General features: G+C 41.5%; 3 protein-coding genes and 1 pseudogene across 4 annotated transcripts in view; all 4 read right to left on the bottom strand.

Annotated features, from left to right (window-relative positions):
- LOC120566319 (E3 ubiquitin-protein ligase TRIM39-like) overlaps positions 1-12,687 on the bottom strand; it is a 503,358-nt gene that overhangs the window by 116,887 nt on the left and 373,784 nt on the right. The window lies entirely within an intron of this gene.
- LOC120566368 (E3 ubiquitin-protein ligase TRIM21-like) overlaps positions 1-12,687 on the bottom strand; it is a 104,984-nt gene that overhangs the window by 3,973 nt on the left and 88,324 nt on the right. Inside the window, exon 3 of the mRNA XM_039812759.1 lies at positions 10,285-11,774. Coding sequence (XP_039668693.1) covers positions 10,285-11,774 — 1,490 coding nt within the window. The remainder of the gene's footprint in view (positions 1-10,284; positions 11,775-12,687) is intronic.
- LOC120566414 (E3 ubiquitin-protein ligase TRIM21-like) overlaps positions 1-12,687 on the bottom strand; it is an 85,310-nt gene that overhangs the window by 2,765 nt on the left and 69,858 nt on the right. The window contains exon 1 of one of the 2 annotated variants that reach the window (XM_039812862.1): positions 6,321-6,468. The exons of the other annotated variant lie outside the window; for it this stretch is intronic. The gene's annotated coding sequence lies outside the window, so the exon portion shown is untranslated. Of the gene's footprint in view, positions 1-6,320; positions 6,469-12,687 lie in introns of those variants that run through there. 2 annotated transcript variants of the gene reach the window in all.
- The window catches only part of LOC120566511, a 114,227-nt pseudogene that overhangs the window by 31,704 nt on the left and 69,836 nt on the right, over positions 1-12,687 (bottom strand).

Genomic DNA, 12,687 nt, shown 5'->3' with positions numbered 1-12,687 from the left:
TTCATAAATGCACACACAATTCAAAAATGCAAACACACTTTACAAATGCACACAAGATTCAGAAATGCACAGTACAAGATTCAGAAATGTTTTTCTGATGCACACACAAATATATCTTGATTTACAAACTGCTTGCAGTCTGTGAGCTGTGAAGCATTTGTGTGTGAATTTTGAGACTCCCCTGACGTGGCTCAACCATGGATGTATTAAGAGAACTGGATACAGTGTTCAGGTGAAGCCCCGTCCGTTCCAATGAGAGTGCTCAAAAGCGCATGGAGCTCGGCTCTTCCGCATTGTTGGCCCATGATGTCACGGTGGACACGCGCACTAGCAACAATTTGTTTGTGTTGTCGTAGCAACCGGTAGCAACATGCTCGTTCATGAGCTTATCTCTCGTGTCTCTTACAAGTGGCGAACTCATGAACTCGCCGTTTTCATTGTCTAAAATATTCACTAACGTTAAACATTGTGTTTTCGTTGTTCCCGATCGTCTACATGCTTAGCTAAATAAACGATAGATGTATTTAGCTAGACAACCAAGGAGATTTAATCATTATGTCGTGCTACTAGCTAGCTAGCGCTAGCAGTTAGCCTGCAGTTTCATGTTAGTTTTCGTGAACAGAGCTCATCCATGGCTTCATCTTTCATCCACGTTACAAGCTTTACAGCATACAGCCCTCGGATGTATCATAAGAGAGAACCAAGGCCATGTAATCACTATGTCTGTAGTAACGTTATGTAGCGGCATGATCTTAATACAGCCATGCTAGCTAACCCTTATGTTAGCAACTAGCTAGCTAGCCGATAGCCCCGCCAGTTTGGGAAACGCTAATGACGTTACATCCACATAACAGGCTTTACAGCATACATACATCCCTCGGATGTATCATAACTTCATAAGATAATACCATGGACGTATTAATAGAACACATGATGAATTACAACCATTAGCTATATCCATTATTACAGCTAGCTACATGATCGGGAGAACAGTCATGTGAGCGGGCGTGTCCAGTCCCACGGGTCTGCTCGCGTCCATTATGCGCGTTCATCATTTCAAATTTAATAATTCTGGATTCGCTTCTAGTGAATGTTAAAAATGTTAAAAAGTGACGTTTGAAACAAGGACCCTTTCAGTGTTCGGACTGGTAGGTTGATATACCCCGAAACTAATTATCCGCTGAAATATAGACGTTTCTTTCGCCATGTAATGTCTATGTGAAAAGTCTTTCTGGGCCATGGGGTGCAGTACCACCGTTATCCGCTAAGCCCATGTTGACATATAGACTTAGCGCTCCTCCTGGGGTCTTGGGCTCAACTCACAAATGCATTTTTTAAACAGGGAATGATCTGCAACCAATCAGATATCTCCCTTGTTTTAGCCAATCACAAGAACGCACCCCACGTTTATGTTGTCCGCAACCAACATAAACAATGAACATGAGCAGTTCAAAATGGAGGAAGGGGCAGGGCACTGTGCCCTGACGACACCTCCTCATTCTCAATTGGCTTATAAGTAAACAATCCCCTACGTGGGGTGCGTTCTTGTGATTGGCTAAAACAAGGGAGCTATCTGATTGGTTGCAGATAATTCCCTGTTTAAAAAAATGCATTTGTGAGTCTCAAAATTCACACACAAATGCTTCACAGCTCACAGACCGCAAGCAGTTTGTAAATCAAGATATATTTGTGTGTGCATCAGAAATACATTTCTGAATCTTGTCCTGTGCATTTCTGAATTGTGTGTGCATTTGTAAATTTTGTTTGCATTTATGAATTGTGTGTGCATTTATGAATTGTGTGTGCATTTATGAATTGTGTATGCATTTGTGAATCTTCTGTGCTTTTAAAATTTTGTGTGTGTATTTGTGAATTTTGTGCGCATTTATGTATCCTGTGTGTATTTATGAATCATGTGTGTGCATGTATGAATCTTGTGTGTGCATATGTGAATGTAGTGTGTGCATTTATCTTTAATGAGAATGTTCTAGCTCCATATTCTAGGTTTATCGAACACTGTGCGCATGAGTTAAAGGGTTGATAGAATGCAAAACCGATTTTACCCTGTCATAGTGTAATAACGACAGTTCGGTGGGTAAATAGGACATACATATGAGCTCAAAGTCCCATTGACACCCCTTTACTATGAAAATCTCATATTTTGAAACTGCTGCTGAAAACGGGCGAATCTCAACAAAGCTGGAAGTTGACGTCAACCTCCAAAAAACCGGAACCTTTGTCAGCCCATGGGTGTATTAAGAGAACGGTACGCCCCAACATTTACATAGGCTACACAACTGACCTGAGATCAGGTAGTACATTTACATAGGCTACACAACTGACCTGAGATCAGGTAGTCTTCTGACTCTAGCTAGGTCAGGCAGATCTCTGCTATTCCATTACAAAATTCACTTCTGAAACTTTTTTATGTGAGAAATCAACTATGCTCAAATATGGGCCGCTTTACGAAAATGGATGGCTAATTGGAAATTTTGTCTGTGTGTCGGAGTTCAGCGCCAGTGCTGCCTGTGTAGCTGCCTCGCCGCCCGGCCTGCCTTCCTTCACAGACCCCGGCCTGCTGAGAGGTACTTGGAGCTGCGTCACGACTGGCAGCCAACAGCACTCCATACCCGCGCAAAGTCACCGTCTCTTGGGCTAATGACTACCAAATGCCCCTGCCCTGACAGAGCTCCAGGGCCCGCAAGTCTCCTCTTCCTGCTAGCTAAATGCCCAGTGTATGTGAGTGAGAGCGCGGTCAGCGAGCTTGTTACGCCAGCAATCTCTTACCACAGGTTTCAGTTACTCTTTTAATGTGTGTAATTATAATGTGTTGAGTTATTTAAACAAACGATTGGGGAAATAAACGCCGCTTGTCCATGAGTCTCATTGATAGAGACTGCTGCTGGATGGAGCTCTATCAATGAGAGCTAGCTAGCCTCCTCTTAGAATTGCTCTGAAATTCACAAATATTCATTAACTTGAAATCGGACACCGTTGTTAGCTTTATGAGATATTTAGCTAGATGTCGTATACGTGGCGTGACGAAATTCAAATTGTAATTAAAGCTGCGAGCAGCGATGGACGGGCCCTCGCGCCTCTGCGCGCGTCGGGGTTACCGGCGGACGCCGCTCTTTGCGACCGTGCATTTGCGCGGCACTCAGACGCCGCAAATCGTCAACAATGAAAAGGGAACTCCCCGCCGAGTTCAACGATAGCTCACACAAGACTCTACGTCATATGGTTCATTAGCTGTGAAAAGGGGCGTGGCAAACCATCACCAATTAAAAAGGAAGTCTCTGCTGAGTTCAATGATACCTCACATAAGACTCTACCTTAAATGGGTCAAAAGTTATGAAAGGGGGCGTGGCTTAACCCTAGGGGGCGGGCCAAACCATCACCAATGAAGAATGAAGTCTGCTGAGTTGAATGACACCTCACACAAGACTCTACCTTAAACGGTTGAAATGTTATGAAAGGGGGCGGGCCTGAGTAAGTGGGCGTGGTCATATTATAGGGGCTGGATCAGTATCACATGTAGACCACACATTCTGAGTTTCATATAAATCGGATGATGTTTGTCATATAAGGCAGATTTCCTGATGCCAGCGGGGGGCGCTATGACCAAAAGTCAATTTTGGCCTGTAGGTGTCTTCAGGCCTGGACCCTTGTCCATCGTGAGAAATTTCGGGCAGATACGACAACGTACACTCAAGTTACAGCAACTTCTTCGTTCATCGCTAAACACTCAAAATGGCCGCCACGCAAAGTTTTTCTTTTAATAACTTTTCATCGTTAAGGTGTTGGGATGGTACAGACCAAGTTTGAAGTCCATCGGATGAAATCTCCAGGAGGCGTTCGTTAAAGTATAGCACCTTGACTTTAAGGCCTACTTCCGGTTGCCACTAGGGGGCGCTATGACTTTAAGTAAATATCGGCCTTTATTTGTCCTCAGGGTTGGACTCTTATGAATCCTGAAAACATTTAATTCAAAATGGCGGACTTCCTGTTGGGTTTACGGTATGGCTCTAATGAAGTTTTTTGTACATCTTGACATGTTACATATGTGTACCAAGTTTCATGAGTCCACGTTAAACGCACTGCAGGGGCTCAATTTTCTTAACCTTCTAGGGGGCGCTAGCGAGCCATTTTTGTGCGCCTATTCCCGAAACCATTAAAATACGTAAATTTTCACCAGACTTGATGCGACACAAATTTGGTGAGTTTTTGAATATGTTAAGGCCCTCAAAAAGGCAATTAATTTGACGGGAAAATAATAGAAGAAAGAAAACAATAATTCCTTCAGTTTCAATAGGGCCTTCGCCGCTGTCGGCGCTCGGGCCCTAAATATACTCGCATTACGACCAAAAATGAAGCTAACTATCTGTGATTTGTAGCTAGCTACACAGGTAGCTAGGATTGAAGGGACAGTTGCAGCTAACGTAAGCCCTACTCTTCACAAATATTCATTAATTTAAAATCGGACACAGTTGTTAACTTTATAAGACATTTAGCTATATGTTGTATATGTGGCGTGACGAAATTCAAACTGTAAATATACTCGGAATGACGCCGAAAATGAAGCTAACTATCCGTGATTTGTAGCTACAAATCTACATCCAGCCGCAGGCTCTATCAATGGGACTCGCGGACAAGCGGCGTTTATTTCCCCAATCGTTTGTTTAAATAACTCAACACATTATAATTACACACATTAAAAGATGGGAAAGGGCAGGGGCATTTGGTTGTCATTAGCCCAAGAGACGGTGACTTTGCGCGGGTATGGAGTGCTGTGGGCTGCCAGCTCCAAGTACCTCATAGCAGGCCGGGGTCTGTGAAGGAAGGCAGGCCGGGCGGCGAGGCAGCAACACAGGCAGCACCGGCGCTGAACTCCGACACACAGTCGGACAAAAGTTTCAGAAGTGAATTTTGTAATGGAATAGCCCGATAAACAATGTATAACTTTGCAGTGTCTGAAATATGAGAGTCTCCCATGTGTTTCTATGTAGTTTGCTCAAACCAATCAGCACGTATCTCATTCTGAATATTAATGAGCATACCATATTTGGAAGAAAAGCTCTTGTTCCAAATAGAGCCATATTCACAGGGTGGTTAAGGGCCTAATAAAATAGCATTCGGGCAATTTTCAGCCCAACCAATGTTACATACCCTATTAGGAGACCTTAAGGAACAGTGTAAAATACCCTATATAATCATTCTATCACCCCTTTAAGTCCTTTACACACTGGGAACATTTTTTTCATGCTATTAATTTGCACAGCAGTATTTTTTTATAAATGTTTTCATCATGAATACTTTCTTGCAACTTGAATATTACGTGGCGATAAAGCAATGTAATGGTTTTATGGAACAAGGTCAGTTTTTCTGAGCTTTACACTGAATAGAATGATCATAACCAATCACGTTGTGTTGTTTACTTATGAGGATCATAATACAACAACACAGAGGCTGCTGTCCAAACGTTACATGCTTTCAACCTTGACAAGGCAGCGTTTCAGTGGACGGGTTAGCTCAGTTGGTAGAGCAGGTGCATATATACGGAGGTGTATGCCTCGACGCAGAAGGTCCAGGGTCGAGTGTAACTGCTTGTTCCTGTTTTCTACGTATCCTTTTGGTTTGGACCTTTTGATGACATAGTGGAGTCCAGTTACTACTTTCTGGAATTTTTACCTTGTTTGGATTCTTAAAGACTCACGTAAGCCTGGATTATTTTCTATTAATAATGAATTCTACACCTGCATCTGCCTTATCGTGTCGTGCACTTTGGGTCCAGAGTCCTTTTCCTGCCTCAGCACTCGGCCAGCCCTGACAGAAGTGTTTAACTTGCACCAAGCTGTGCACAAACAAGCCCATTAAAGTGGGGCAGTAAGCTGAAGCGCTACTCTGATAAAACAGCTCAGAATATGTCCACACCTTGTTGTGTAGACCAGTTTTTATTAAAGAACAGCACTGCTAACAAAGCTCTGCTTACTGTACATTTCCTCCAGCTGCTTCACATTAAAAGCCTTCCACTGGTTCTCTGGTAGAAAGCTTTTATTGTGAAACAGCCAGAGGAAATAGAGAAAGTAGTGTGTAGGAGGCAATCAGTAACCAGTTCCTAAAGTCCTGAGAACTGACACAGAGAGACTGTTTAAAGCTGTTAAAGTGGACTACTGTATAGTGGGCCTGCAGACAAACAGCCATAGTTATATTGTTACAAATTTCACAAGTAATTAAAAGAGTGGAACTTCCTTTGTGAGTAGAGCTGAAGTTTAGTGTTAATCCTGGTTGTAGAAAGTGTAAATGTGATCAGCTGTACTCACCAGTGTTTGGCAGAGACTCTGCTGTGTTGTTGAGAAAGACCTGATGAAGTCAGTTTGACTTTTCTTTCAGAGAGAAACAGAGACTTGTCTCGACTGGAGCGTGGCTGACACTCTGACAAACTTAACTTTCATTTCTGGAGTGTGACGTTGAAGCTCTCCTCTTTCCAGTGTTGCTCCACCTCTTACTGCACCTCTGTTGTTAGGTTTCCTCCCTGTTATTTACACAGTTATTGTGAAATACCAGGATGTTGTCTGGTTGATATGGAACAAAGGTCATGCTTTAACTAACAATGTATTATGTCCTGAAATTTTAAGGTGCCTCAGCTTTATTTCAACCAGAAGAGTTTAGTTTATAGTTTACTGGAAACAAAGAGAGAGAGATTACACAAATCTGCAACATGTCAGTGATAACACAATAAAGTCCAACATTTGTTTCCATTGTGGACCTTTATGTAAAGACAACAAACTACCATCAGATCATACAACAAAAACAATATGTATCAAGAAGACAATCACTACATCGAGAAATAAAATATATTCTTACAAATTAACTATTGGCCTTTGCACAGTGCAAAGTGTTTTATGGATATTCGTTCATTCATCCGCACAGTTTACATGAATGAAGATTGAAAATAAATGGACAGTTGGAATTATAATTTATGCCTATTTAGCAGAATTATAGTATTTTATATAGAAAAGTGATGTAGTGTGTAAGTTAAGAATGTTTTAGAGAAGTTACTTCTGTTAGGGTTAGGAAACATGCCGTTCAACCAGGAAACCGTAGCAACACGCTGCACACAGTGTTAAGATTGAACGAGCCCCTGGCTCTCTGTTCATTGTTTGGAGTTCAAGTCACTACTTACTCAAGGCTGGTGTTCAACAACTGGTTTATTTTACAGTTTTTATCTTACAATCACATATTTACAGATTTCTTTGACTTATTTCCCATAACCATTTAACTACCACTATTCACAAGAAAAACTAAAATGGCTAACAGTAATTAACCAAATAACTTTTTAGACAAATTATCACACATTAGCTGTGTTTGAAACTGCTCCCCCATTCACTAACTCACTATTCCCTATTAAGGGCCCTATCTTGCACTCAGCGCAATTGCCTTTGTACACCGACGCATGTATCATTCCTATTTTGCACCCGACGCACAGCGGACTTTTCCCTCCACAGACGCACGTCGGTAAATTAGGGAATGAATTTGCGCTCCCGGGGGCGGTTCAGCGAAAAGAGGAGGTGTGTTCAGGCACAAACATTCCCTGGTGCAATTCTGCCACTGACCAGGAAAAACCTGGTCTAAAGTCAGTGGTGCTAGTCTAAAGTCAGTGGAGCTAGTCTAAAGTCAGTGGAGCTAGTCTAAAGTCAGTGGAGCTAGTCTAAAGTCAGTGGTGCTAGTCTAAAGTCAGTAGCGCTAGTCTAAAGTCAGTGGCGCTAGTCTAAAGTCAGGGGTGCTAGTCTAAAGTCAGTGGTGCTAGTCTAAAGTCAGTGGTGCTAGTCTAAAGTCAATGGTGCTAGTCTAAAGTCAGTGGTGCTAGTCTAAAGTCAATGGAGCTAGTCTAAAGTCAGTGGTGCTAGTCTAAAGTCAATGGAGCTAGTCTAAAGTCAGTGGTGCTAGTCTAAAGTCAGTGGTGCTAGTCTAAAGTCAGTGGTGCTAGTCTAAAGTCAGTGGCGCTGGTCTAAAGTCAGTGGTGCTAGTCTAAAGACAGTGGCGCTAGTCTAAAGTCAGTGGTGCTAGTCTAAAGACAGTGGCGCTAGTCTAAAGTCAGTGGCACTAGTCTAAAGTCAGTGGCACTAGTCTAAAGTCAGTAGCGCTAGTCTAAAGTCAGTGGCGCTAGTCTAAAGTCAGTGGCACTAGTCTAAAGTCAGTAGCGCTAGTCTAAAGTCAGTGGTGCTAGTCTAAAGTCAGTGGCACTAGTCTAAAGTCAGTAGCGCTAGTCTAAAGTCCGTGGCGTGTTATTCAGATGCTATTTTAGGGGCGCATGCTTGGCCATAATGTAGCGTATGCACAACGCGCGTACACTTTGCTTCTCTCATCTAAATGGACAGCAGTTCCCATTTTTGCAAACCATACGTAATTACAAGAAAAATATTACTGAAAATGTGTTTCAGGTGTTTGGATAGGTGGAGAAACTTTACAGTACAGTCCTCAAAAAGTCCCAGCATGCTTTGTGGCTTGTTGTGTTTTACACAACGTTTCCATGAATCATGGATGTGTCGATGACATAAATTAGGAAATATTAGAGGACTTAAGGAGACATGATGTTGAAGTACGGCGGGATTGGACACTTGAGGGTCCGGGAGTGGATTAGATTTGCGTTGGGTGCAAGACTCATTTATCCCGCCGGTATCATAGCAACAGCGCCAGAGATCCGCCCACAAAGCTACTTGCGTTTCACGTTTGATACTTGCCTTTCAGATCGTTAAAATAGGGCCCCTAGTCTTTATTAAATAGTGAACTATATATAAGGAACGACCAAACAAGATTTAACAGACTGTTATGCTACCTGGCTAGTTAGCAGCTTTAATGTTACCCAGCAGCTATAAAGCCGTTCAGCGGTATACAATTGTAAATGTAAAATTATTAATGTAATTGTTTAAGTCACAAATTTTTTGTGTGCTTGTTTTTCTTTTTAAAAAAGTTTACGTATGTGCTTTATTTTTAAAAGTTTTTTTTTTTTTTTTTTTTTTTTTTTTTTTTTTTTTTTTTTTTTTTTTTTTTTTTTTTTTCTTTTTTTTTTTTTTTTTTTTTTTTTTTTTTTTTTTCTTTTTTTTTTTTTTTTTTTTCTTTTTTTTTTTTTTTTTTTTTTTTTTTTTTTTTTTTTTTTTTTTTTTTTTTTTTTATTTAAACACCACTACAAAATGGTGAACACACTACATAGTGCGCTATTTCTGTGATAGGGAACGTTTTCAAACACAGCTACTGATTAACTTTGTCCATTAACTTTTTATACCCAGTATTATAAATGACTACAGACATGTAAAAGGACTAATGGCGCATTCACATAGGATGCGAAGATTCACAGTGGGCTGCATTACTCGTAGAAATGGTATCGGTTGTGTTTATTTTTGTTACTCGTGCGACGCGCTGGTGTAAAGCATAGACACATTGTCTGTGACGGCAACCACAGGTTTGTAAAAAGCCAAAATAAAACTCAAAGTGGGCAGCTCCAGGTGGCTCCGGTCTGGGCAATCTTGGCAGTGCCTAACGCCCGGCTAATCCAAAAATGAGCAAAGAGGTGGAAACTCGAGGAACTGCAGTTTTTGGCACTTCCGTGTTAGCTTACTTTTTTAGCACCGGAGGTTTCCTGCTTGATGTAGAGCTGTAGGCACAAACTACTACTAAACTTTCTATCCTCAACCATGGATCAAAACCGATCAAAATGATGCCAAAATAACTACATCATGATGCAGATTCCTATGAAGTCTGATTTCATGCTTATTAATTGATCATGGCTATGCTATACAGGGGAATCTTGACTTTGTAGACAATCACACTGCGCAGAACGCTTGCAACGCATTCAGTGTGAACGTGCCATTACTCTTAAAGGAAATGCTTAAGAGGAGGCATGCATATCAAATAGAAATAAATGGTTATTTTCTAGCATGTTTAACAAATTCACTGTAAAACTGCCCCTTCACAAAATTGGTATCTAAAGAGACGGATTTGTTCTGCAACTGAAAGTAGTCGGTTTAATACAATGTAGATGTTCTCCCCATGACGTGTGTTTCTTGACAATGTACATTCGTTCCCCTTGAATGACAATAAGTCAATACATGAAATAAGATCTTAATAGTCACACTCATACATAATGACAGGTGAGATGATCAGAGGTGCAGAGTTTTTACCATCGTGATCATAACCAGGACTCAAGTATGGAAAGAGTTTCTCATTGAAGTAGCTGTCAGTAAAGGAGTAGATAAGAGCTGCAGTATCTACGTCATAAAAGGAGACCAGACCCTCCTCATAATCCACAAACACCCCCACCTTCTGAGGCTGAGACTTCAGAGAGAGAATAAAGTGGTCATTAGCTTCGTACTCATTTCCATTTGTCAACCATATCGTCCAAAAACCATCCCCAAGGCTCAGTGGCATGCCTCCCTTTCTGTCGATCGACTCTCTGACCACACCGAACTCCCAGGAAGTCTTTCCTTTAACTTGAACCTCAAAGTAAAATCTGCCTGAAGAGAAACTCTGCTTTCCTAAAACACAATTCCAAACATCAAATCTCTTTGGGTTGTCTGGAACATTCTTCTTCAGATCACTATTACTCACTTGTTTCCCATCATCAGACAGGAAGAGATTAGGATGTGCTGTATCAGGATCAAGAGTCACATCCACTGCATACTGCTGGACCCTCCACAGCTCTGCTTGGAGGAGCTCGATAGTCTCTTCACCAAGGGTCTCCTCGAGTTTTGCCACAGCTCTCACTACAATCCCTTCATATGACGGTGACGAAAATCCGACTTCTGTCCAGTCCTTGGTGGGTGGAGGGTGGATGGTGTTTAGGGACTGGACACTCTGGAGAAGATGGAGGTGGTCTTCAGAGCGTGAGAGCTGCTCCACCTCTGTTCTTCTCTTTTTCAGCTCAGAGATTTCCTGTTCCAGCTCTTTGACAAAAGCTTCAGCCTTTCTTTTTGTTGTTTTCTGCTTCTCTTCTATTGTTTTGATGAGAGTGGTCTGACCTCTGTCAACAGACTCCTTTAAAGAAGTGAAGACCCGAATACCTTCTGCTATCTCTATGTCTGCATCTTCCTCACTGAGGTCAACTGAGTGTTTGACCTCCTCAATCTTCAGTCGTCTCTTCTGGATCATCTCCTCAATTTCAGCTTCTGTATTCCCAAGTTCCACCTTCTTTTCTTCATATCCTTCTGTCAGAAGAACAACATCATGTGTCTTGTGATCTAAAACAGTGCAGAGCATGCAGACACATGTCTGGTCGGTCTTACAGAACAGCTCCAGAGGTTTATCGTGCTTCGTACACATCCTGCCTTCCAGGTTCTCCACAGGGTCGATCAGCTGATGTCTTTTGAGGCCTGACATGGTCAGATGAGGCTCCAGGTGAGTCTCACAGTAGGAGACCAGACACACCAGGCAGGACTTCAGGGACTTCAGTTTGGTTCCAGTGCAGACATCACAGGGAACTTCTCCTGGTTTGGACCCTTGTTGCTCTGAGCTGCTGCTGCTGGCTTTCTGTTGAGCTGACTGTCTGAACTGAGAAACCATCTCAGAGAACAAAGTGTTGACCCTCAAATCAGGTCTTGTGGTAAAACCCTCCTTACACAGGGGACACAGGTAGTGGTCATTAGTATTCCAGTGTTCAGTGATGCAGTTTTTGCAGAAGTTGTGACCACATGATGTAGTCACAGGATCAGTGAACACATCCAGACAGATGGAGCACAGAAACTGATCTTCAGATTGGAGGTAGTTTGCAGCAGCCATATCTACACATGCAGGGTGGGAAAGAACAAAACAAAACATTTGATTCAAAATACAGTTTTAGTTATTTGTTGAAAAAGAAACATGTGGCTTAACTGTCCTGTTAAGCATAACTTACTAACTTGTAAGTTACTTGTAACTTCAGGGCTCCAGACTAACTTTTTTCACTAGGAGCACAGTGGCCCCCAACTGAAAATTTTAGGGGCGCAACCACAAAATTTAGGGGCACACACCGTAAATCAACATGCTAACCAAATATTCACATTTATACTAATTTCCACTATTTATTACTAATAAACACTTTGATAATAGATGCAGAAATTACAATGTGCTGTTTCAAATTTAGTTTCACATTTTATTTTGCACTTTTGAAGATGCAACATAGAAGGTAAACCTACAGCACCATCGCTGTCATGACAGCACAAATATGAAAAAAATATACCAGCTCTAGTCTCCAGTCTACAATTACAATGAATTCAACTTAAAATTAAACATGCATTGTTTAGGCTACTAAACTATATAATAAGAAACCCCTCCCTCTCTCCTCCCAAACCTGCCCTACAACCTTGAATTGAATAATTATTAATTTCTTACTCACTGTAACTTTTATTCTTGTATTTATATTATTCTTTTTTAGCCTGTTTTATTTTCATCATGACTGCTTTTAATTGCTCTTTAATTAATGTAAAGCACTTTGAATTGCCTTATTGCTGAGAGGTGCTGTAGAAATCAAGCTGCCTTCAGCCTGTCAGTCAGTCCCCAGGGCAGATAAACCAACGTTGTGCCTGCTTGACTCAGAGGAAGTGTAACGTCAACAGCCCCGCGACCTCTTTCGCCTCGATATTAATATAATATCGCAGCAAACGCTGTCTGTGTGAAGTTTTGAAAAAATGTAACCACACTTGCAACCACTTTATC

Source organism: Perca fluviatilis, chromosome 1 (assembly GCF_010015445.1).
Source record: "Perca fluviatilis chromosome 1, GENO_Pfluv_1.0, whole genome shotgun sequence".
In the NCBI taxonomy this organism is placed as follows: Eukaryota; Metazoa; Chordata; class Actinopteri; order Perciformes; family Percidae; genus Perca; species Perca fluviatilis.
This window is presented reverse-complemented; position numbering and strand designations above follow the sequence as displayed.